The sequence below is a fragment of the Spermophilus citellus genome (genome assembly GCF_964194105.1).
Source record: "Spermophilus citellus genome assembly, chromosome: 3".
Lineage (NCBI taxonomy): Eukaryota > Metazoa > Chordata > Mammalia > Rodentia > Sciuridae > Spermophilus > Spermophilus citellus.
Window position 1 is genome coordinate 12,919,676 of NC_138184.1, and position 26,747 is coordinate 12,946,422.

The window sequence follows — 26,747 nt, forward strand, 5'->3', positions numbered from 1 at the left end:
ACCAAGGCAGCCTTTCCATCCTGGAGAAGAGACACCTGGGCTTGCAAGGTCCTGTTCCCCTGGGTCCACTTCAGCTCACCCTGTCTCTGCCCTCACCTCTTCATGTTCATTCTACCCCTCTTCTCTCAGTCCTTTTCTCATTCACCCATCCTTATCCATTTCTCTTTCTGCATGTGTTGACTGCACAGCTTTCCACACTCCTTTTTAAACACAGGGAAGAAGTGTGTTCCTATTTGTGTGTGTGTGTGTGTGTGTGTGTGTGTGTGTGTGTGTGTGTGTGTCTTTATGTTCCTCATGGAGGGCTCAGAGAAGGGGTACCTGAACTTATATATTGCAGGGTAACTCTCATCAGCTAGATGGTGGAACTTAACCCTCAGGTGGTAGTAAGGAGGGAATCCTTTGCAATTCAAAGAATGTGTTTGCAGGAAATTTAAGGGGGTAAGAGGTTCAGGGTGTGGATGAAGGGCTCCCTGTACCTTGGAGCCTCAGAGAGCAATGAGGACACCTCATTCCTCAACATTCTCTGACACCATTTCTCATCACTCTCCTACTTGATCCTTCTCTGGCCAAGGGCTTTCTTTTAAGCCTTAGTTTCCCAAAACAAACATGTTCCTCAGGAATGACTGTCCCCCTGTGAAGTCCACATCACTGAGGATGCCTTGTGGTTCTGCCCTGCCTTCCTTGTGGTCTCTCTTTAGATGCCCCTCTTCCTGCTGGTTTTCCCTGCATTACTATAAAAGTACAACTACATCTCACTCTTTCTTTTTTCTCTCAGTACCCATCATGATGTGGCATATTAAGTGATTTTAACCATTTTTTATTATGTTCTTTCCCTCTCTTTGGATAATGGATAACTTACACAGATTACTGATACAAAGCCTGAAATGTAGTTGGTACTCAATAGTTATTGCTTTATATTTAATCAACATATAATTACACAACTTTATTAGTATAATTTTATGTTTTCAGGCATGTATAAATTGTGTAATAATTGCACAAGGGTAATTAATCACCTGAAACATTTATCATTTCTCTGTGGTGGAACATTCTGAATCCTCCGCTCTATTTTAAAATATGTAAAATATTATTGTTAATTATCCTTCCCTACAGTGCAGTACAACTCCAGAAGTCATTCCTCTTCTCTAGTTGTGTGTTTGCTCACCTTGAGAAGCTTCTCTAAATCCCTTTGTCCCCACCACGCTCCTCAGCTTCTGGTGACCAGCTTGCTGTGCTGCACTTCTGTGACATCAGCTTTTACAGAATCGGCCTATGGATGATGTCCTGCATCTTTAGTGTTTTTCTACCTCGCTTATTTCAGTTCACATAATGTCCCCCAGGTTCATCCAGGTTGTCCCCAATGACAGGATTCAATCTTTTGTCAACAGCTGAGTATTGTTCCACTGTGTACTATACACATACAAATGGCCAATAGCCATATGAAAAATGCTCAATTGCCAGTTTTCAGGAAAAGGCTAATCAAGACTGCCGTAGAATATTTTCTCATTCCATTTGGAACGGCTATTATAAAAAGACCAAAAATAACAGGACTAGTGATTATGTGGATGAAAAAAAACCTCCTTACCCAAAGCTGTTTGGAATGCAAATTCACAAAGCCATTATTGAAAATATACAGAGGTTCCATAAAAATTAAAATGCAGTTTCGCATGATGCAGCAATCACAGTATTGGGAATATAGTCAGGAAGAAATAAATGGGTGTAGTAGGAGATGTCTGTCCTTCCATGTTTACTGATGCCAAGTTCACTGTAGCCAAGTTACAGAAACAACCAGAGTGCACATCAGGGGTGCTCCTTTTATACTTCTCAATGCCACTATTAATTTTCCATGTAGAATTCTGAAATACATGACTTCCTAGTAAAATCCTGAGAAGAAGAATTCATCATCAGAGATGGCACAGCATCCCTTAGGGGACCACAATACATACAGGTTCTATAGAAGTTAATTACTTTCCATTCCATTGGTTATTTCTTTTTTGTCTAAAATGGGGCTAATGATTAAATCATGGGCCTTATAGATGTTAGACAAGCAGTCCTCCACTGAGCTACACATCCATTCCTAAAATTAATTTCTTTACAGCAAAATATGTATTGTTTCCTTTCAATGATGTGAGAAATATCCGTCTATGGGAAAATTAGTTATGCTCTTTTTCTCATTTCTGTAGTCACATGCACATGGAACCAGGAAATGATACTCAATGTGTAGAATTCCTTCTTCTGGGACTTGCACAGGACCCAGAACTGCAGCCCCTCATCTTTGGGTTTTTCCTCTCCATGTACCTGGTCACTGTGCTGGGGAACCTGCTCATCATCCTGGCCACCATCTCAGACTTCCACCTGCACAACCATGTACTTTTTCCTCTCCACCCTGTCCTTTGTGGACCCCTGCTTCACCTCCACCACCATTCCCAAGATGCTGGTGAACATCCAGACACATAGCAAGGCCATTTCCAATGCAGGCTGCATCACTCAGATGAACTTTTTTATACTCTTTGCAGGATTGGACATTTTTCTGTTGACTGTGATGGCCTATGACTGGTATGTGGTGTCCTGGGTTGTGAGTGTCCTACATGCATTGTTACAAAGCTTAATGATGTTGTGGCTGTCCTTCTGCACAGACTTGGAAATCCCCCACTTTTTCTGTGAACTTAACCAGGTGGTTCAGCGTGCCTGCTCTGACACCTTTCTTAATGAGGTGGTGATATATATTGCTACTGTCTTGCTGGCTGTTGGCCCCCTTGCTGGTATCCTTTACTCTTACTGCAAGATAGTGTCCTCCATCCATGCAATCTCATCAGCTCAGGGCAAGTACAAAGCCTTCTCCACCTGTGCATCTCACCTCTCTGTGGTCTCCTTATTTTAAGGCACAGGACTTGCTGTGTACCTCAGTTCTGCTGTGACCCAAAACTCATGCTCCATTGCAACTGCTTTGGTGATGTACACTGAGGTCACTCCCATGCTGAACCCCTTCATCTACAGTCTGAGGAACAAGGACATCAAGAGTGCTCTGAGAAGACTCTGAGAGAGAAAGTTTAAAATGTCAATTCTAGTGAAACCAAATAAGTGCCCATGATTGCAGGGCTCAGAGACTCAAAGTCAGAATCTGGGTTTCTTTCTTACATTCTGGAAGCAGAACTTGCTCCTTCTCCTTTATTCCTGCTTTTCCATTTCTTTGATTTTGACTTCTGCATCCAATTCCACTGAGTCATTATTTTTATTGCACATTCTGATCTATATGAAATTCAATCCTTTTCATTTGTCAATTCCAAATTTTCCCAAAATCATTCCCATCTTAGGATGAGAAATACTTGAAAATTCTCATTAGTCCCATAAGATATAGGTTTAGAAATAATTTAATCTCAAATGACATATGTCATGCTATTTAATTATTTGTTTTACTAAAAATAGCCATAATTTTTATTCATGTGTGTAAATAATATTTATCAAATTAGGCAATTTTCATAAATTTATTGTGGAAGCAAATCTCAGAAAAAATATTATTAATAGTATGGATGGGTCCCTCTGAGCCATATCCATGGACATTTCTGGTTTTTATTTGATATAGTATCTTGCTAAGTACTTAGGGCCTCACTAAATTGCTGAGGCTGACCTTCATCTTTGATCCTCCTGCCTCAGGCTCCTGAGTCACTGGGATTACAAGCATGCACCACCATACCCGACAGAGAATACATTTTAATTGTGTGTTCATGATTCATTTCCTGTATTACTACCAGAACGTCCAATCTTTATAAGGTAGCTTTTAACATACCATGGCTTTAGCTAGTCATTAGGTTTTATTCTCAACTTTTTGGATTCTGTTTCTTTTTCAGCATGGTATCCACAGTGTCTAACATAGTCATGGGCAAAACAGGTCTCCAGAGGTATCTACTCTGCCATTTTTTCCAAGCACATATTTCTATGTGGTAGACAAAACTTTTGAAATGCTAGCAATATAAAAATGGTGGATAGATTAATGTTTTGAAGTTCCAGGCTCTGGGCAGGGAGGGGAGTTGATGGGGCTATAGCAGGGCAAATCTTCAGACCCTTGACTGATGGGAGCTATGTTGTATTTTTTTGATGATAATAAATTATTGTAAATGTTAGGCTCAGCATGATATTTCCACACCTGCCCACATGGTGCACTGATCAAATCCAGCCTCCCTTATCCACCCTCTCCAACAACTTCCCAACATCTAGTAATCTCAATCCTTTTTTCAGGGTGATATTTTACTTTTTTTAACTTCCTCTTGAGACACCATGAAGTACTTGTCTTTCGGTATCTGCCTTCTTCACTTTGCACAATATCCTCCAGTTCCATCCACATTGCCCCAAATAACAGGATTTCATCCTTACATATGGCGGAATATGTTTAGATTGTATATATGCCATGTTTCTTTCTCTTTGCTGTTATTTCATTTCCTTGTTATCAGTGTAAACACCTGGCTTGATATTTTGCTCAGTGTTACCATGATGGAAGCTCACAGAAGGGGCCTTGGATCTCTCCCTGTCAGTTATTACTACTGCCCATTAATCTACAATTTTCTCCAATTAAAAAGTTCAATTAAAAATTATGAATAAAAAGTGATGGACATCTGAGGAAGGCGTTTATAAACTGCTCACCTTTTGATGTGTTCCCTTTCCTCTTGAACCTGTGATTGCTGTTCACTTTCTCCCATGTAACTGTAAGCTGTCATTCCTTTCATGGAGCATCTTGTGCTTAAAATTACCCTGTGTGCTTTCTTCAAACAAGAGCAGGTAAATGAAAGAGAACACCGACTTGTTGATAATGGGCTGTGGCTTTATGTCAATCCAGACATAAAATGTACAGAAGACTGTGGTGAAGTTTGCTTTCTGATTGGGTAAAATTTTTAGATATTGAAATAAACAGATTTGAGACAATAAAGAAATGTTGGCATCTGACGTTTCATTGCCCTCACACTCTGCTCTGTAGAGACTAGGGGAGATGGTACAGATGGACGTGTGATTTACACTGTGGCTTTAACTACTTAAGAACCTCTCCTACTGCCTCCCCTCTGCACACACATGGAAACCCCACACTCTTCTGCAATCTTGCCAGAGTTCTGAGTTCCTCCGTTCAGGCAACATCATTAATATCATAGCAGGGCATTTAGTTTTTAATCATTCTAGGTCTTTATCTCTTCCAACTCATACTCACATCCGAAATCAAGAACCAACATTTGCGCCCTCATTATAGAAATGTAAGTTTATCACCAGCATGAAATTTCTGTATCATCAACAAAGTGTGATGAGTGCAGGAGGTGCTGTCTTATGTTTTCACATTTCACAAACAAACAAACAACAACAACAACAACAAACCAACACAACTCACTCCTCTGATTAAAGATGGAATGGAAAATTTCTGGAGATGCCAGAGTCTATGTCTCAAATGTGAGTCAGTGTTTTGAGGACACAAGATACATGACCAGGGCAGGATTCTTACTTTTAGACATGGGAGGAAAAGTGGAACACAAAGGGTGGATGTGGTGATGGGTGGTGGGACATTGGGAAGGTGAGGCTCATGGATTGGTGGTAAAAAAGGGATGGATTAATAGCTCTCCACTCTGATCTCAGGGGAATGTATGCAAACTCTTCCTTTCCTGATTATAGACCAGAGCCCTGCAGGGAAATCAGGTGCTTAGAGGTTGGTGTAAAAAGAAGGACATGTGCCTAATGAGCAGATAGAGAAAGCTATAGGCTGTGATTCCTCCTGCTCTCCCTGAGTGCACACCCTGGGGCACATTGTTTCTTCAGGATCTTGAAATCTGACCTGGGGACCAAAGCTGGACCCATTTCTATTCTCCTGTCTGGGGTCAGAGCCTCACTCTGCCCCTTCAACATCCAGGGAAGAACTGAAGCCTGTGCATGAAATCCCTCCCATCACAGATGCCACCCAGGTGAGCCTGAGGACCCAGCAGACACTGCAGGAGGGGACTGAAGAGAATGAAGGCAGGAGCTTTCACCTGAGGTTCCCTGAGAGTCCAACTAGCCTTGCCTGCAGCCCAGAGATGGGGTGTCCTTTGCTAGATTAAGTAATTTATTAATGGATTTTTAAGATACTAAAAAGGAGAAGTGACCAAGAAATCAGCAACAAGAGGTCACTGTTGACCATTAACTTATGGTGACAGAATCTCAATTAGAAGAGGGATGGGAGCACCAAGTGATTGAAATAAAGTAAAATGTAAGTCTGCTTACCTTTGCAATGAAGGGGAATGGGTAAATCCAGTATTAAGTATGGAGAGACATGCACTGGAGGGAGCTCATTTTAAAAAAAAGTTATAATGGAACATATTTCAGCCCATTTTCATATTGGTGAGAAATATCCAGATTTAGTAATTTCTATAAGTAAATTCCTTCAGTAGAAAATCATGATATAGATATTTTATGGAATCTTCTTCCTTTTTGGGTATCCACATGAAGAATGAGCTAACTTAATAAGTGAAGATGAGTATGCCAAAGAGTTTTACGTTGCAAGTATTTCACAACCTATCAAGATTAAGTCAACAGGATGGCCGTCGACCTCTCTATTTCAAATTGTTAAGATCCTTTGCTAAGAATTGGAGTGTATTCCCTCTCATTCTATATTTTTTTTAATTCTTTAGAGTTTTTTTTTTCACAGATTTTGCATGGTGTCCCTATTTTCATTTACATATGAACAGCACATAAGTGGAGATGTATCTGTGGGGAGTCTCTTAAAGTCTACAGATTCTAATATTTTCCAATATACCAGAGTTTGTTATTGGGTTCCTGGAAGGTTTTTCATTCTAAAAGATGTGACTCAACAGTCGCACATTTCTTGACTTGTGAATCCTTGCTTTAAGCCAAAATGCTGGTGAAAGTACTTCTGCACTCCTTGCACTAATAAGTCAACTTTTCAACATATTTCCAACTTATTTTCCTATCTCTCTTACGTCTCTGTGCCTCTTGATTTTCCATGAAGTAGAAATGTAGACATTGCTCCTCATCATTTTACTGGAGATCATATCCACCATACACAAGTATATTGGAGTTTGTTTATCTTTAGATAAGAAAGATTCAATCATAAGTTTTTACTCTAATTCCTTCTCTTTTATTTTCAATGCTCAAGCACTTTATTTTTACATTTTCTTGCTGGTACCCTTTTTTGATCATTGTGCAATATTCTCCTGTATCAAAACATCACAATATGCCTCATAAATATATATAATTATTATGTCTAACAAAATAACATGTATAAAAAATTTTAAAAAGCCCCAAACCCAAGAACAATCATGAAATAATGCCACACAAAAAAAACAAGCAAAGTAATGGTAAGAACTTAAGGAGATTGAAACACTAATTACCCTGATGTGATCGTCACACACCACATACATATATGGAATGATCACTTATGTACTCAGTGAACAGGCACAATGATTCTGTATGAATTTAAAAATAGTGAGAAAAGACCTGCCTTATCTGCGACATAACTAGGGACAAGCCAATAGTTCAGGTGAAAGGGGCAGAACTAGGGAAGACAGATCTGCTATTTCATATTAAAAATTCCCCACTTTGCTGTAGGTATCTTGGACATCTCCTCTTGTGATTTTCTGATTTTTGACCTTTGGTCATTTTTTTTTCTTTTGAAGTGTATGGTCTGTGAGGTGCCTTGACACAAGGAAGAGGAACAGTGGGAAGGAGGAGAGGAGGGAAAAGGGAGGTACTGGGGACTAATGTGGAGCAAAATAGATTCCATGTATGTGAGATTGTGTCAAAATGACCCTAACAAGACTGGGGCTGGGGCTGAGGGAAAGAGCGCTTGCCTAGCAGGAGTGGGCACTGGGTTCAATTCTGAGAAAAACTAAGTAAATAAAATACAGGTATTGTAACAATCTACAACTAAAAATATTTAATGACCCCAACACTATGCATCACTGTAATGCAATAATGAAAACATTTAAAATGTAGATTGAGAAAATGATGTCACTACTTTGGTGTTTTGGGCAAATTTATTTTGCTGCTTATCTTTTGTGCTGGGCACTCAGCCTGGGTCACTGGGTTTGGAATTCTGCCAGAACCAAGGCAGCCTTTCCCTCCTGGAGAAGAGAAACCTGGGTTTGCAAGGTCTTGTTTGGTTCCACATCAGCTCGCTCTCTGCCCTCACCTGTTCTTTTTCTGTCCACCCCTTTGCTTTCTCTCTCCTTTTCTCTCACTCCTCACCCTTCTCTATTTCTCTTTTTCCCTCTGTTGACTGCACAGATTTTCATGCTCCTTTTCAGACACAGGGAAGAAGAGGAGCAGCATTCTTGTTTTTATTTCTTTCATACATGACAATAGTGAAATGCATTAAATTCATAATTATCCATTCACAGTACAATTTTTCATAACTCGGTATACAAAGTATGTTCACACCTAATTATGCCATTATGCATGAGCTCTCATTGATTTTTTAATTACAATTCTTAATACACCTTTATACCACAATTTATCATATCTCTGTTTGTATATAAGGTGGCTTCACTCATGTGTTCATGGAAAGAGTGTCGAGTGGAATCTCCAGATACCCTTCCACATTCCTCAGAGAAAAGACAAACTCAGCTTCTTTTGTTGAAGCTCACCACCTTGTCAGGGTGACTGGGGAAGAGAGGCCATGGCAGAAATCAGGCTATGAGAGTGTGTGAGTGTGTGTGTTTGCCTCATGGAGGGCGCAGAAAAGGCGAACTGATGTTATATATTCCAGGGTGATTCTTAGCAGCTAGAGGCCAGAACTTAACCCTCAGGTGGTAGCAAGGGGAATCCTTTTGCAATCCACAGAATGTGTTTGCAGCAAATCTAAGGGCAAGAGGTTCATGGTGTGGATGAAGGACTCCCTGTACCTTGTAGCCTCAGAGAGCAGTGAGGCCAGCTCATTCCTTAATATTCTCTGACACCATCTCTCATCACTCTCCATCTTTTTCCTCCTCATTGGCAACAGCTTTCTTTCATGCCTCAGTTTTTGAAACAAGCATGTTCCCTGGGACCTGTGAACTCACTGCCCTCCCAGTGAAAACCACCCCACTGAGGATGACTTGTGGTTCTGCCCTGCCTTCCTTGTGGTCTCTGCTTGGATGACCCTCTTCCTGCTGGCTTTACCTGCATTGCTATAAAAGTACAACTACCTCTTACTCTTCCTTTTTCCTTTTAGTACCCATCACCATGGGACATATCAGGTGATTTTAACCATTTTTTCTTATGTTCTTTCCCTCTCTTTGGATAATGGGGACTTCTTTGTTTTATCTCATACAGATTACTCATCCAATGTGTGGAACATACCTGGTACTCAGTAATTAGTTATTGCTTTATTTTTAATTGACATATGATTATACATGTTCACAAAATTTACCTTATAATTACAAACATGTATAAGTTGAATAATAATTGAAGAAGTAAGATTGGCTTAATTTTCTGAAACATTTATCATTTCTCTGTGAGAAACATTCAAAGTCCTCCCCTCTATCTATTTTAAAACCGGTAACATGTTATTTTTAACTATAATTACCCTACTGTGCAATACATTGCCAGAAGCTATTCCTACTCTCTTGTAATTTTTTTCCCCTTGAGGAGCTTCTCCTCATCCATTTGGGCCCAGAATGCACCTCAGCTTCTGTGACCATCATGCTATGCTGACATTCTGTGAGATCAAATTTCTCAGAATCCACACAGGAATGATATCATACAGCTGTAGTGTTCCTGTACCTGGCTGATTTCACTTCGTAAGTGTCCCCCAGGTTCATCTATGTTGACCCCAATGATAAGATTCATTATTTTATTAATAGTTGAATATTATCCCTCTGTGTATCTGAACCAATAATATTCCACTGTGTATCTGTATGGCCAATAGTCTTAAGAAATACGCTCAAAATTGCTAACTATCTGGGAAATGCTAATGAAAGCCTAATTCCAGTTGGAAGGGCTATTATCAAAAAGATCAAGAATATCAAGGGCCAGTCAGTATGTGTAGAAAAAAAGGAATCCTGACCTAGAGTTGGCAGGAATGCAAGTTATTGAAGCCATTATGGAAAACACTATGGAGAATCCACAAAATTTAAAATACAGTTATCACATGATGCAGCAATCCTATAACTGGGTATGTGACCAAAAAATAAAATGTGTATTTTGAAGAGATCTGCCCTTCTATGTTGACTGATGCACAATTCACTGTAGAAAAGACACAGAAACAGCCAAAGTGTTCATGAGGGGTGCTCAAATTACTCTTCTCAAAGGCCTGAATAACTTTCTCATTAGAATTCTGAAATGCATGACTTCCTAGTGAAACAATCAGAATGAAACAGGAATTCCTCTTCAGAGGTGGCACAGGATCACTTAGGGGACTAGAGCCCACACATGTTCTATAGAAGTTGTTTATTTCCCTTCCTCTTGGCTTTTCCTTTTCTTTTTGAGGTATATGGATGGTACCCAGGGCCTTGCATATGTTAGGCAACCACTGCAACATGATCTACACAACCATCACGAAAATTATTATTTACAGCACAATATGTATTGTTTCCTTTCAATGATGTGAGAAATACCTGACTATGGGAAAATTAGCTATGCTCTTTTTCTCATTTCTGTAGTCACATGCACATGGAACCAGGGAATGATACTCTACATTTAGAATTCCTTCTTCTGGGACTTGCAGAGGACCCAGAACTGCAGCCCCTCATCTTTGGCATTTTCCTGTCCATGTACCTGGTCACTGTGCTGGGGAACCTGCTCATCATCCTGGCCACCATCTCAGACTCCCACCTGCACACGCCCATGTACTTCTTCCTCTCCAACCTGTCCTTTGTGGATGCCTGCTTAATCTCCACCACCATCCCCAAGATGCTGGTGAACGTCCAGACACAGAGCAAGGCCATTACCTACAGAAGTTGCACCACCCAGATTTATTTTTTTGTACTCTTTGCTGGATTGGATGACTTCCTTTTGACTGTGATGGCCTATGACCGGTTTGTGGCCATCTGTCACCCCCTGCACTATATGGTCATCATGAACCGCAGGCTCTGTGGATTGCTAGTTCTGGTGTCCTGGATTGTGAGTGTCTCCCATGCATTGTTACAAAGCTTAATGATATTGCGGCTGTCCTTCTGCACAGACTTGGAAATCCCACACTTTTTCTGTGAATTTAACCAGGTGGTTCAGCGTGCCTGCTCTGACACCTTTCTCAATGATCTGGTGATATATTTTGGTGCTCTCTTGCTGGGAGGTGGCCCCCTCACTGGCATCCTTTACTCTTACTGCAAGATCGTGTCCTCCATCTCATCAATCTCTTCAGCTCAGGGCAAGTACAAAGCCTTCTCCACCTGTGCATCTCACCTCTCTGTGGTCTCCTTATTTTATGGCACAAGCATAGGTGTGTACCTCAGTTCTGCTGTGACCCAAAATTCACGCTCAATTGCAACTGCTTCAGTGATGTACACTGTGGTCACCCCCATGCTGAACCCCTTCATCTACAGTCTGAGGAACAAGGACATCAAGAGTGCTCTGAGAAGACTCTGTGACACAGGAAGATAAAAGCGTCAATTCTTCGGAGACGGAATAATTGCCCATGACTGCAGGGCTCAGAGCCTCACAACCAGGATCCGGGATTCTTCACCGGAATGTGGAAGCAGTACTGGGTTCTTCTACTAACACAGAGTTTCTATGTTTTGATTTCAACTTCGACATACAATCCCACTACACCATTCACATTATTGCACACTGTGATCACTATGAAATCCAACCCTTTCCCTTGTCATTTCCATGCTTGCCCCAAATTATTCCCATTTTTGATGAGAAATACTTGAAAATTCTGATTTATCCCAAAAGGTATATTTTTAGAAATAATCTCCAATGACTTATGTAATGCTAAATAATTGTTCACTTTGCTTAAAATATGCATAATTACTATTCACATGTGAAAAAATGAATATAACAACTAAAGGTAATTTTAATAATTTTATTCTGGAAGTAAATCTGAGAAAATAAAATTTGATACTGTGGATTGAACCCAAGGCTGTTTACATTGAGCCATAGGCACAGCCCCCCCTTTTTTTTTTTTTTTTGAGAGAGTGTCTTGCTATGTTGCTTAGGGCCTTACTACATTGCTGAGTAAGGCTTTGATATGTGATCCTCTGGCCTCAGACTTCTGAGTCACTGGGATTGCAAGTGTGCACCATGCATGGATGAGAATTGATATTCAGTTTCGTATTTTTGTTTTTTTTCCTATATTAATTCCAAAACTTTCATTTCTGATAAGGTAGGCTTTAATTTACCAAGGTATTACCTGGTCATTAGGTTTTATTCTCACTTTTGGATTGTGTTTCTATTTCGGCATGGTGTCCACAGTGCCAAATATAGTCATGGGCAAAACAGGTCATGTCCCCAGAGGTATCTACTCCACCATTTTCCCAGGTGCATATTTTTATGTGCTAGACAACACTTTTGAAATGCTAGCAATATATCAATGTTGAGCAGTTTGATGGTTCTGGGGGGCCAGGTACTGGGCAGGGAGAAAGGTGGATGGGATTGTAATAGGGAAAAACATGGGATCCTTGACTGCTGGAAAATGTTCTGTATGTTATTTTTATGAGCATAAATAACTATAAATATTAAGGAGGTTCAGTGTGATATTCCTACACATGACCATGGTGTACACTCTTCAAATATCGCCATCCATTATCCACCCTCTCCAACCTGATGTATAGTAATCTGTATTCTATATTCAAGTTAGCATTTATTTTATTTTATTTTTATCTTCCTCATTTGAGAGAGACCATGAAGTACTTTTCTTTTCGTATCTGCCTTATTCACTTAGCAGAAAGTGGTCTGGTTCCATCCACATTGGCCCAAATGACAGGATTTCATCCTACATAAGGATAAATGGTGATCCATGTTGTATATATGCCACATTTTTTCCCTTCACTTCTCTGGTGATGGGCACTTAGATAGACTCCGTATCTGAGCCTGTGTGAATGATGTAGTAAGACATGAGCTGTGTGCTTCCCCTTGCTCTGTGTGTTCATTTCCTTGTTATCAGCATTGATAACTTGCCTGTGATATTTTGCTCAGTGTTACCATGGTGGAAACTGACTAAAGGGTCTTTGGATTTCTCTCTGTCTTTTTTTTTACTACCACATGTTAATCCAAAACTTTCTCCCAAACCAAGTTTCATTAAGAATTATATATAAAAAGGGAAAGCAGAGCAAGCCATTTGTAAATAGTTTAAATGTTGATGTGTTCTCCTTTCATCCTGAACTCATGATTGTTGTTCACTTTCTCCCATGGAATTGCAAGCTGTCATTGCTGTCCTGTTGCATCCTAGGCTTCAAATTACCCTGATGTGCTTTCTTCTAATGAGAGCTGGTAAATGAAAGACAACACCATCTTGATGACAATGTCAACCCAGACACAAAATGTACAAAGACTGTGGTAAAGTCTGCTTTTCATTTGGTGTAAAAATATTGGCTATTGAAATAAACAGATTTGGGACAAAAAGAAATGTTGGCGTATAACATTTCATTGATCTTGATCTCTGCTACATAGATACGAGACATGACATTACTGATAAATATTTCATTTAGAATATGGCTTTTACTTAAGTAAACCTCTTCTACTGCCCCCCCCTTCTCCACAAACATAGGAACCACACACTGTTCTGGACTTGCCAGAATCCTGAGTTATCCTATTCTAGCAACCTCATGATTAACATAGCAGTGTCCTTAGCTTCTATCATTCTAGAGTTTTGAGTCAGCTACCAGTCCAAAGCCTTTTCTGCATGTGGGTCTAAACTATTGGTAATGTCTTTGCATCATGCCCTGGTTATGCAAGTAAGAATTCTGTTACTATGACACAGTACCTGAGATAATTGATTTATAAGGAGAGAACATTTGTTTTGGATCATAGTTTTCATTATTCCAAGCTGTTTTGGATTGGCCCCATGGCATGGCCCTATTGCCATGAGCACATGACGAGGGATGGGAAGAATGTGGCCAAGGAAAGCTGCTGACCTCATGGCCTGGAGTTGGAAGAGATAGAGGAAAAGATGGGGGTCCTACAATCCCTTTCAGGGGCAATTCCCAAATGAACTAAGATTTCCCACTAGATCTTCCTCTTAGTATTTCTACCATCTTCCAATAGCACCAAGTTCGGGACCAAGCTTTAATACAGGGCATTTGAGTGAGACTTAAGATTGAAACTCTAGCACTGGTCTTGAAGTCTTCCTCAGTTCTGCGGGCACTTTGTTGTCTACATGACCTTGATGTGGCCTTGGTGTCAGCCACATATTGAGCTTCTTTGTCTATAGTCTGTGGAGCAGGGAGTTGGAGGGGTCAGATGGATGGTGCCCCAGTGAAGGCCCTGGCAGGACTCTCCTGAGCAGCAGTGGGCACCACATCAAGGGCCCAAAAGCCAGGCCTCTTCCATCCAGCCCTTGACGACTTCAGCTTTCACAGGTTTTAAATCCATTCTTCCCTGGGGTCTCACTTCAGGAGCTCCCTGTCCCCAGGACTGTTCCTGAGGTTCCACATTGGATCAGCCTTTTAACGTTCACCAGGAAACCTCAGTTGTGTGAACAGAACAGGGCACTTTCCCAGTTATCTACAATAAGGGATTGTCTTCAATTTTAACAAACCAAAATTATACCTTTAACACAGAAACTCACAAGTGATGCTCCTGGTGCCTTTTAATCCTGGAAACTCTGTTGCAGAGAGGTGTTCTGAGGTGATGCAAATGAGACAAACTCTGAGGATTTTCTGCCTTTTTGTTGGATCCTCTTTCCTTCCCATCATCTTCAACTTACAGAACATTTCCAATCACACACATTATGAATTCCTAGAAATTCTGAACCCTACCTCATCTGTGCCTGCAACCGTGATATCTAGTCCAGTTCCTGATAAAGAGTTTGTCCTGTGTGAATTTTAGTTGAATAGAATGAAAATTAGCAGATGGTTGAAGAGAAAGAACTGAGCCACAAAACTACAGATGTGCATATTAGCTTGGATGCAGAAAAATAAATCCAGACTCATGGAGGTAGATCTTGATAACAACAAAATAGAGGGGATGAAATTAGCTTCCAAAGATGTACCTTCACTTCCCAATGTTCCTGGGGCACTATTCACAGTAGTCAAATGTGGTATATTTATAACTGAGTGCTCTTCAGCCTTCAAGAAGAATGAAATCCTCTTATTTACAAGAGAATAATGGTAACAGTTTCTTGTGTCCCATGAAAGAAGCCAGACAGAAGCAAACACTGCATGTCTCCTATGTGGAGGTGAAGGGAGCCTCAATCTACATACAGAATAGTGGCCCTGGAGGCTGGGAAGGAGGCAGGAGGAGGAGGAGGAAGGAGGCTGGATAACAGGTAGAGGAACACAGGTGAATAGGAAGAACCAGTCCTAGTGTGCCACAGTGAGTGGGGGTGGGTGGGGGCTGCAGTGCCCAGATCTTGTCATGAGTTTTATGAAGATCTGAAGTGAGGAGCGCAAACCTGGAATCATAAGGTAATGATATGGGAAGAGAAATTTCCCATGTACATGTGCTAAAGACATCACGTTCACCCTATGGATATGTACAATCACTAGTCCATAAATATTAAATTAAGATTTTAAAACTCCACTCAGCCTTTGCCACTTTGTTGGACCATCTGATACACACTGTCTCTGGAGGTTCCTGGTCACTCCTTTACCAGGTAGCAGGACCTTATGGTCACCAGGCAATGAGCTTGAGGTCACCGAGGGCAGGCTATGGTCCCAGGCCTCATGTTAAGATGGCTCTAGAGAAGCTTTACTAAAGTATAAATTAAGCTCAGAGGAAACAAGAGCTTCAGATACAGACTCCTGCTTCTGGGATTCTCCCCAGCAAAGAATCGCTCTGTCTCTGGGTGTTGCAGATTTAGGACTACAGCAAACACCAAGGTAAAATATTCAAAGTCCCCTTGATGATTTTAATGTGATTTTCTCTGTGTACTCATGAAATTGAGCACATTGTCATGTTCCTTACCCATTTGTATCTATTCTTTTAGGTCACTGACTCAGGCACATTGACCAATTTTTCTTGCATTTCAAAAATTGTAATTGTTTTGAAATAATTTGTATATGTCTATTTTGACATTTGGGATTTCATTTAAATTTAAATTTAAATTTATTTTAGAGTAAATTCTATTGTTCATATTTGAGGTTTGTTATAGATTAAATGTAGGTAGTAAATCATTACAATAATGAGACAAATATCCACAGCATAAAAATTTTTCCCCTAATTTTTAAAAATTTCTTAACAATTATTTAAATGTATTTCTAAGGAACTAGTTCCAATTCATTATACAAGACATTTGACTGCATGTTGACACATTATACATAAATGGAGTATGACTTCACATTCTTCGGGTTTCAATGATGTAGAGTAGTAATATAGGTCATATAATCATGTATGCACATAAGGTAATAATGTCTGATTCATTCTATTATCTTATCATTTTTTACATGCATCATTTAAAATAATTTATTCAATAGTTATTTTCTTTATTGTACAAATAGAGGTTGGCATATTAATTCAATTCATGTATACAGTGTGTAATGATCATGACAGGACAGTCAACATTTCTATTTTCTTATACAATTTCAGAAACATGTGTAATTTACATGCAATAATTGCATGTAGGAATGGGTAAAGTGTAATACTTTAATACTTGTGTGCATTAAATAATGATAAAATGAAGATAATATTGCTTCCATCTCCTCCTAACAACCACTGCTCTGGAGACTTTGACCTCCTCTTTCCTGGTTATTCATAAAAAGATAGAAAACGTTACTATGACCTGTTCCCCTCATGTGCTCAACTGAAGAAGTGTTAATTAATGGTTAACTGTTTTTAAATATAATTGTTATAAAATTGGCATCCTTGATCCTATGGGAGAACCTGAGGTCACTGTGTGCTGGGCAATAAGCCAGGCACAGAGAGACAAGTACGGCAGGACCTCACTCACATGTAGAAGGCACAGAAGTTGCTCTCACAGGAGCTCAGAGCAGAATTCTGGTTCCCAGAGGCTGGAAAGGGTAAGGGAGCAGGAGGGACAGAAGAAGATTGGCCCCAGGATACTGTGTTGTAGTCGGGTATGTGGAATTGGTTCTGCTGTTCTGTCGCAAAGTACGGTCATGATAAGGTCTTGCATATTTCAAAAATGATGGAATCCAATATCCTTTGCAATTAGTGCTTTATAATTATACATAAATTTGGGATTCATTTTGCCATAATAATAAAGCATGGAATACAATTGGCTCCAACTTAACCTCAGTACCTCTCCTTTCCCTTCCTTCTCCTTCCCCTATTTCACTTTCTTTTTTTCTACCAGTCTGGAGTGTGTTCACCACAAAGAAAAGATAAATCTTGAGGAGGTAAATATGCTCACCTTGATCTGGTCATTACCCAGTGTATAAATTTATGGAAACATCATATAATGCACTAAAATATGTGGCATCAAAATGGCACCATTAATTTAATATCAAGAAAGTTAACACCCCCAGTGCCCTTTATTCTGAAATTAATAAGAGGGAAACAAGCATGATGTTAGAACAATGTTGTGAGGAATAAATGAAGTTTGTGGAAATACTTTGTGGGTCCACAGAAAGTGGTCATGGTACCAGGTGTGAATACAACATGTATGCCTGTGGATTTCTAATTTTCTTAAGAGTTGAGTCATCCACCCACACATATCTGCAAGTACATACAGAATCACATTTCATTTTGAAATATGAGAGAAGAGATATGAAAAGAGCCAACTGTGAATGAGCATGAAATGAGAAGGGAGCTCAAGTCTTGGGGCCTGAAGAGATTCTTATCTCTTCAAAAGCATACTCACATCCTAAAGTAAGAGCCATCATTTGATCCCTCTTTAGAAATATGTGAGTCTATCAGGTGCATGACATTGCAGGTATTGTTGGCAAAGTGTGAGGTGTTGTCTTATGGATTCGCATTTTATACAAAAAAAGAGCTCACTCCTCTGTTAAAGAGGGATAGAAAAAATTTCTGGAGACACCAGAGACTGTGTACCTATGATGAGTCAGGGTTTTGAGGACATAAGATAACTCACCAGGGCAGGTTTCTTAGTTTCACATGTGGAAGAAAACTATAACTCACAGGAGGGGTATGGTGGAAGGAGGTCTGAACTTTGGTAAGATGGGTCCTGTAGATTGGTGGTATTATACACCTGATTTTACTCTGCTCTCAGGGGAATCTATGCAAACTCTTCCTTTCCTGATTATAGACCAGAGTCCTGCAGGGAATTCAGGTGCTTAGTGGTTGCAGAATAAAGAAGGATATGTGCTTAGTGAGAAGATAGAGAAAGCTGTAGGCTGTGATTGCTCCTGCTCTGAGTGCATGCCCATGGGACATAATTCATTCTTCAAGGTCTTCAAATCTGACTTGAGGACCAAAGCTGGACCCATTTCTGTTCTCTTTTCAGGGGTCAGAGCCTCGCTCTGCACCTTCAACATCCAGGGAAGAACTGGTGCATGTTCATGACGACCTTCCCACCAGAGATGCCATCAAGGTGAGTCTGAGAACACAGCAAACACTGCAGGAGAGGACTGAAGAGAATGGAAGCCAGAGCTTTTACCTGAGGTTCCCTGAGAGCCCAACTAGCCTTTCCTGCAGCCCAGACATGGTGGTGACCTTTGCTAGATTAATTAATTTATTGATGGATTTATAAGATACTAAAAGTGCCCAGAAATCAGCAACACTGGGTCATTGTTGACCATGAACTTATGGTTACAGAATCTCATTTAGAAGATGGATGGGAGGTATGAAGGGTCAAATCAAAGTAAAAGTAAGCCTGAGTACCTTTGCAAGGAAGGGGAATAGATCAATCCAGAATGAACAGCAGAGGGATGTACACTGGGGGGAGATCCTTTTAAAAAAAATTACAATGGAGCATATTTCAGGACATTTTTAATATTTGTGAGAAAGATCCAGTTTTAGGATTTTTTTGTAAAAAAAAAACTCTGCATCAGAAATTCTTAATATAGATATATCACAGAATCTTCTTCCTCTCTTGGTATTATCCACATGAAAAATAAATTTACTTAATAGGTGAAAAATAGGAATGCTAAAGAGTTTTATATTGTAATTATTTCATAGCCTGTCAAGTAAGTGCATTGGAGTGATTTAGACTTCTCTATTTCAGATTTTTAAAACTCTTTGCTTTCAGTTGGAGGGTATTCCTTCCCATTTTTTCTTTCTCTTTTATTTTGGCATTTTATTTTTTCAAACAGAATGTTTTTCACTGATTTTGATGTTGTACTTGTTCCTTTTCCATGAGCACAGCACCCATGTGGAGATGTATCTGTGGAGAGTGTCTGAAAGTCTACAGGCTTTAATGTCTTCCAACAGATGAGTGTTTGTTATTGAGCTCCTACCAGGGATATTCATTCTGAAGGATCTGCCTCAACAATGTGATATTTCTTCTTGTGAATCCCCACTTTATTGAAAATGCCAGTGAAAGTTCTTCTGCACTGATAAGTCAACTTTTCTACATATTTCCAAATTATTTTCATATCCCTCTTATTTCTCTGTGCCTCTTGATTTTCCTCACTTTGACACAGGTGTATCTCCAGAAGCCTCATCACCTTTGGCCAGCTGTTGGAAGGTGCTCCTCTTCATCATTTCACTAAAGATCATGTCCATCATCCACAAGTAAATTTGAATTTATTTTTCTTTAGATAAATCAACGTTATATCTGACTTCCAGTTCTTTTATTTCTAAGAGTCTAGCAATTTATTTTACATTTTATTCCTAGTACCCTGATCTGATCACTATAAAATATTTTCATGTATCAAAACATCACAATATACCCAATAAACTTATACAGTTATTAGGTGTCTAATAAAATAACACTTAAAGAAAATAAAAAAAAAGAAGATCAACCAGGAATTGATGTCACATACGAAAAAAATGGAATCAATGAACTGGTGATTGATAAAGGAAAGGAGATTGAAAGCTCCTTATCCTGATTTGATCATGGTACAGCACTCACATATATTGGATTATCACCTATAGACTCTGAACAGGCACAATGATGCTATGAGAATTTTAAAACAAGGAGAAAGAGGCCTGCCATATCTGCTGAGAATCTAGGGAAAAGTCAATAGGTCAGGTGCAAGGAACAGCCACCGGGAAGACAGATCTGCTGTTTCCTATTAAAAGTTCCCCACTTTGCTGTAGGTACTTTGGATATCTCCTGTTGTCAATTGTTGATCTTTGACCTTGGGTCATTTTTTCAAATGTGTATGAACTGTAGACACCTTGACATGAGGAAGAGGAAGAGTGGGAGGGAGGAGGGGAAGGAGGGATAGTACTGGGGACTGAAGGGGAGCAAAACAGATTCCCTGCATGTGAGATTGTGTCAGAATGACACCAACAGGGCTTGGGCTGGGGCTCAGGGGCAGAGCGCTTGCCTCTCATGTGTGAGGCCACAGTATTGGATCTTCAGCACCACAAAAAATAAGTAAATAGAATACAGGTATTGTGTCTACCTACAGATAAAAATACTTTCAAAAAATAGCCCCAAACTTAATTATCACAGCAAAGCAATAATAAAACATTTAAAAACTAGGTCAAAAGAGAGTCACAACTTTGGTCTTTTAGAAAACATACTTTTATTGTTATGTTTTCTGCTGAACACCCAGCAAGGGTTACAGGGTTTGGAACGCTGCCAGGACAAAGGAAGTCTTTTCCTCCTGGAGAAGAGACACCTGGGCTTGCAAGGTCCTGTTCCCCTGGGTCCAAATAGCTCACTCTCTCTCTGCCCTCACCTCTTCATGTTCCATCCACCCCTTTGCCTTCTCTCTCCTTCTCTCTCTCTCCCCATTCTTCTCTATTTCTCTTCCTCCCTCTGTTGACTGCACAGATTTTCATGCTCCTTTTTAAACACAGGGAAGAGGAGCAGCATTCTTAAGTGGGTCTGCTCATTTGTTCATGGAAAGTGTGTCGAGTGGGCTCTGCAGGTGCCCTGTCCACATTCTGTAGTGAAAAGGTCATTTCAGCTGTGGTGTCGACACTCAGAGCCTTGTCAGGGTGATTAGTGCTGAGAGCCATGGCAGAAATACGACAAGTTATTCCAGTTAGAAGGTCTATTATACAATATTCAAAGATAATAAGGGCCAGTGAGTATGTAAAGGAAAAAAAAAAACTCCTTATCCAGAGTTCTTTGGAATGTAAATTAATGAAACCATTCTGAACGTAGGTTCTATAAAAATTAAAATTCAGTTATCGCATGATGCTGCAATCACAATATTGGGAATATAGTCAGAAGAAATGAAATGTGTGTAGTAGGAGATATCTGTCCTTCCATGTTTCCTGATGCACTATTCGCTGTATCCAAGTTACAGTAACAACCAGAGTGCACATCAGGAGCGCTCTTTTTATACTTCTCAAAAGCACTATTAATTTTTCCTTTAGAATTTTGAAATACATGACTTCCGAGTGAAACCCTGGGAGTGAAAGAGGAATTCATCAACAGAGATGGCACAGCATCCTTTAGGGGGACATGACAGACACATGCACGTTCTATAGAAGTTAATTACTTTCCATTCCATTGTTTTTTTTTCTTTTTGTGGGGAAAATGATGGAATCCTGGGCCTTGATCATGTTAGATAAGCACTCCTCCACTGAGCTGCATACCCATATGTAAAATTTAGTTTCTTTCCAGTAAAATATGTATTGTCTCACCTCAATGATGTAATACCTGTCTATGGGAAAATTAGCTATGCTCTTTTTCTCATTTCTGTAGTCACATGCATATGGACCCAGGGAATGATACTCAACATCTAGAATTTCTTCTTCTGGGACTGGAAGAGGACCCAGACCTGCAGCCCCTAATCTTTGTATTCTTCCTCTCCATGTACCTGGTCACTGTGCTGGGGAACCTACTCATCATCATGGCCACCATCTCAGACTCCCACCTGCACACGCCCATGTACTTTTTCCTCTCCAACCTGTCCTTTGTGGACATCTGCTTCACCTCCACCACGATCCCCAAGATGCTGGTGAACATCCAGACACAGAGCAAGGCCATTTCCTATGCAGGCTGCATCACCCAGATTCACTTTTTTCTACTCTTTGTTGGGTTGGATGACTTTCTTTTGGCTGTGATGGCCTATGATCGATATGTGGCCATCTGTCTTCCCCTGCACTACATGGTCATTATGAACCGCAGACTCTGTGGATTGCTAGTTCTGGCGTCCTGGTTTGTGAGTTTTTTACATGCATTGTTACAAAGCTTAATGATGTTGCGGCTGTCCTTCTGCACAGACTTGGAAATCCCACACTTTTTCTGTGAACTTAATCAGACAATTCAATGTGCCTGCTCTGACACCTTCCTTAATGACCTGGTGATATATATTATGGCTGTCTTCCTGGGAGGAGGCCCCCTCACAGGCATCCTTTACTCTTACTGCAAGATAGTGTCTTCCATCCGTGCAATATCTTCAGCTCAGGGCAAGTACAAAGCCTTCTCCACCTGTGCATCTCACCTCTCTGTGGTCTCCTTATTTTATGGCACAAGCCTAGGTGTGTACCTCAGTTCTGCTGTGACCCAAAACTCACACTCCATTGCAACAGCTTCAGTAATGTACACTGTGGTCACCCCCATGCTGAACCCCTTCATCTACAGTCTGAGGAACAAGGACATCAAGAGTGCTCTGAGAAGACTCTGTGAGAGAGATTAAAGTGTCAATTCTACTAAAACTGAATAAGTGCCTGTGATTGCAGGGCTCAGTGGTGCAGAGCCTCAGAGCTCAGAACTGATTTTCTGTATCAGAACCTGGAAACAGAACTTGCTCCTTCTCCTTTACTCCTGCGTTTCCATTTCTTTGATTTCGAGTTCCTCATACAATTCCACTGAGTCATTATTTATATTGCGCATTGTGATCTCTATGAAATTCGATCCTTTTCATTTGTCATTTGTGAACTTACCCAAAATCATTCCCATCTTTGGATGAGAAATACTTGAAAATCCTCATTAGTTAAATAAGATATAATTTTAGAAATAATTTTTATCTCAAATGACATACACCATGTTACTTAATTGTATATTTTGCTAAAAAGAGTACTAGTTTGTATTCACATGTCAAAATAATATTTATCAATTGAGGCTATTTTCATGACTGTGTGTGGAAGCAAGGATGAGAAAAAAATATTTGGAGTACTATGGATTGGACCAAAGGTTGCTTAACCACTGAGCTATATCCATGGACATTTTGGGGTTTTGTTTGATATAGTGTCTTGCTAAGTACTTAGGTGCTCATTATAATTGCTGAGGCTGACCTTCATCTTTCATCCTCCTGCCTCAGCTTCCTGAGTCACTGGGATTGCAAGCATGCACCACCCTGCCCAACAGAGAATAGATCTTCAATTGTGTGTTCATGATTTATTTCCTGGAAGACTTCCAGAATTTCCAGTCTTCATAAGGTAGCCTTTAACATACCAAGGTGTTAGCTGGTCATTAGGTCTTATTGTCTACTTTTTGAACCCTGTTTCTTTTTCAGCATGGTGTCCACAGTTCTAACATAGTCATGGGCCAACAGGTCCCCAGAGGTAACTATTTCACCATTTTCCCAGGCACACATTTCTATGTGCTAGACAACACTTTTGAAATGCTAGCAATATATAAGTGGTCAATAGATTAATGGTTTGAAGGTCCAGGCTCTGAGAAGGGAGGGGAGTAGATGGGTTATAACAGGACAAATCTCAGGACCCTTGACTGATGGGAGCTATTCTGTATTTTTTTTTATGATCATGAATTATTGTAAATGTGAGGTTCAGCATGACATTTCCACACCTGCCCATAGTGTGCACTGATCAAATCCAGCCTCCCTTTATCCACCCTCTCCAACCCCTTCCCAACATCTATAAATCTCTATCCTTTGTTCAGGGTGACATTTTACTTTTTTTTCAAACCTCTTCTTGAGCCATCATGAAGTACTTGTCTTTCGGTATCTGCCTTCTTCACTTAGCACAATATCCTCCAGGTCCATCCACAGTGCCCCAAATAACATGATTTCATCCTTACATGTGGCTGAGTATGTTCAAGTTGTGTATATGCCACGTTTCTTTCCTCCTCTCATCAGGTGGTGAGCACTTAGGTGACTTCACAGAGTAGCTATTGTGAATGAAGCTATAATAAATATGGCCATTGACAATTCTCTTTGCTGTGATTTCATTTCTTTGTTATCAGTGTAAATACCTGGCTGTGATATTTTGCTCATGTTACCATGGTGTAAGCTCACAAAAGGGGCCTTGTATCTATTCCTGTCAGTATTTACTACTGCCTATGAATCTACAATTTTCTCCAATGAAAAGTTCAATTAAAATTATAAATTTAAAAAAGTGATGTACATCTGAGGAAGCCGTTTATAAACTGTTCACATTTTGATGTGTTTCCCTTTCCTCTTGAACCTGTGATTGCTGTTTACTTTCTCCCATGTGACTGTAAGCTGTCATTGCTGTCATGGGGCATCCTGTGCTTAAAATTACCCTGTGTACGTTCTTCAAACAAGAGCAGGTAAATGAAAGAGAACATCGACTTGTTGATAATGTGCTTTGGCTTCCTGTTAATCCAGACATAAAATGTACAGAAGACTGTGGTGAAGTTTGCTTTTTGATTGGGGTAAAAGTGTTGGATATTGAACTAAACACATATGGAACAATAAGAAATGTTGGCATCTGATGTTTCATTGTTCTCACTCTCTGCTGTGTAGATACTAGGGAGACGGTACAGATGGAAATGTGAATTACACTGTGGCTTTTACTATTTAAGAACCTCTCCTACTGACTCACTACTGCGCACAAATGGGAAGCCGACACTGTTCTGAGATCTTGCCAGAGTCCTGAGTTCCTCAGTTCAGGCAACCACATTAATAACATAGCAGGGTACTTAGTTTCTATCATTCTAGGTTTTTATCTCTTCAAACTCATTCTCACATCTGAAATCAAGAACCATTATTTGGTTCCTCATTATAGAAATATAAGTTCATTACCAGCATGAAATTTCTGGTATCATCAGCAAAGTGTGATGAGAGCAGGAGGTGCTGTCTTATGTTTTCACATTTCACAAACAAACAAACAAACAAAAACAGCTCACTCCTCTGGTTAAAGATGGAATGGAAAACTTCTGAGATGCCAGAGTCTGTGTCCCCAATGTGAGTCAGTGTTTGGAGGACACAAGATACCTAACCAGGGTAGATTTCTTATTTTTAGACATGGGAAGAAAAGTGGAACACAAAGGGTGGATGTGGTGATGGATGGTGGGACATTGGGATGTGAGGCTCTTGGAATGGTGGTAAAAAGGGACAGATTAATAGCACTCCACTCTGATCTCAGGGGAATCTATGAAAACTCTCCCTTTACTTATTATAGACCAGAGTCCTCCAGGGAAATCTGGTGCTTAGAGGTTGGCATAAAAAGAAGGACATGTGCCTAATGAGCAGATACAGAATTCTATAGGCTGTGATTGCTCCTGTCTCCCTGAGTGCACACCCTGGGGCACATTGATTCTTCAGGATCTTGAAATCTGACTTGAGGAACAAAGCTGGATCCATTTCTGTTCTCTTGTCTGGGGTCAGAGCCTCATTCTGCACCTTCAACATCCAGGGAAGAACTGAAGCCTGTGCATGAAGACCCTCCCATCCGAGATGCCGCCCAGGTGAGCCTGAGGACCCAGCAGACACTGCAGGAGGGGACTGAAGAGAAGGAAGGCAGGAGCTTTCACCGGAGGTTTCCTGAGAGCCCAACTAGACTGGCCTGCAGCCCAGAGATGGGGTGTCCTTTGCTAGCTTAAGTAATTTATTAATGGATTTATAAGATACTAAAAAGCATAAGTGACCAAGAAATCAGCAACACGGGGTCACTCTAGACCATTAACTTATGGTGACAGAATCTCAATTAGAAGAGGGATTGGAGGCACTAAGTGATTCAAATAAAGTAAAATGTAAGTGTGCATACCTTTGCAATAAAGGAGAATGGATAAATCCAGTATTAAGTGTGGAGATACATGCACTGGAGGGAGCTCATTTAAAAAAAATTATAATGCAACATGTTTCAGCCTATTTTCATGTTGGTGAGAAAGATCTAGATTTAGGAGTTTCTATAAATAAATTCCTGCAGGAGAAAATCATGATATAGATATTTCATTGAACCCTCTTCCTCTCTGGGTATCCACATGGAAAATGAACTAACTTAATAAGCGAAGATGAATATGCCAAAGAGTTTTACATTGCAAGTATTTCACAACCTGTAAGATGAAGTCAACAGGATGGCTGTCGACATATTTCAATTTGTTAAGACCCTTTGCTTAGGGTTTGAGTCTATTCCCTCTCATTCTATTTTTTTTATTTTTTATTTTACTTATTTTGCATGCTGTCTCTAGTTTCACTTACATAAGCAAAGCACATAAGTGGAGATGTATCTGCGGGGAGTCTCTGAAAGTCTAGAGATTCTAATGTTTTCCAATACGCCAGTGTTTGTTATTTGGCTCCTGGCAGAGTTTTTCATTCTGAAAGATGTGACTCAATACAAATTTCTTGACTTGTGAATCCTTGCTTTAAACAAAAATGCTGGTGAAAGTTCTTCTGCACTCCTTGCATTCAGATATTTCTTGACTTGTGAATCCTTGCTTTAAAAGAAAATTATGCACTCCTTGCACTAATAAGTCAACTTTTCAACATATTTCCGACTTATTTTCATGTCTC

General features: G+C 40.0%; 2 protein-coding genes across 2 annotated transcripts; both read left to right on the forward strand.

Moving 5' to 3' along the window:
* Positions 1–10,614: 10,614 nt before the first annotated feature.
* LOC308643264 (olfactory receptor 7A5-like) lies at positions 10,615–11,544 on the forward strand (the record flags this gene model as incomplete). Its single annotated transcript, XM_081283173.1, has 1 exon — positions 10,615–11,544. The coding sequence occupies one exon, from the start codon at positions 10,615–10,617 to the stop codon at positions 11,542–11,544; it is 930 nt and encodes a 309-aa protein (XP_081139299.1).
* A 10,256-nt stretch (positions 11,545–21,800) lies between these two features.
* On the forward strand, positions 21,801–22,727 carry LOC308643265 (olfactory receptor 7A5-like; the record flags this gene model as incomplete). Its single annotated transcript, XM_081283174.1, has 1 exon — positions 21,801–22,727. One exon carries the CDS (start codon positions 21,801–21,803, stop codon positions 22,725–22,727), a length of 927 nt encoding a protein of 308 aa, XP_081139300.1.
* Between the last annotated feature and the right edge of the window lie 4,020 nt (positions 22,728–26,747).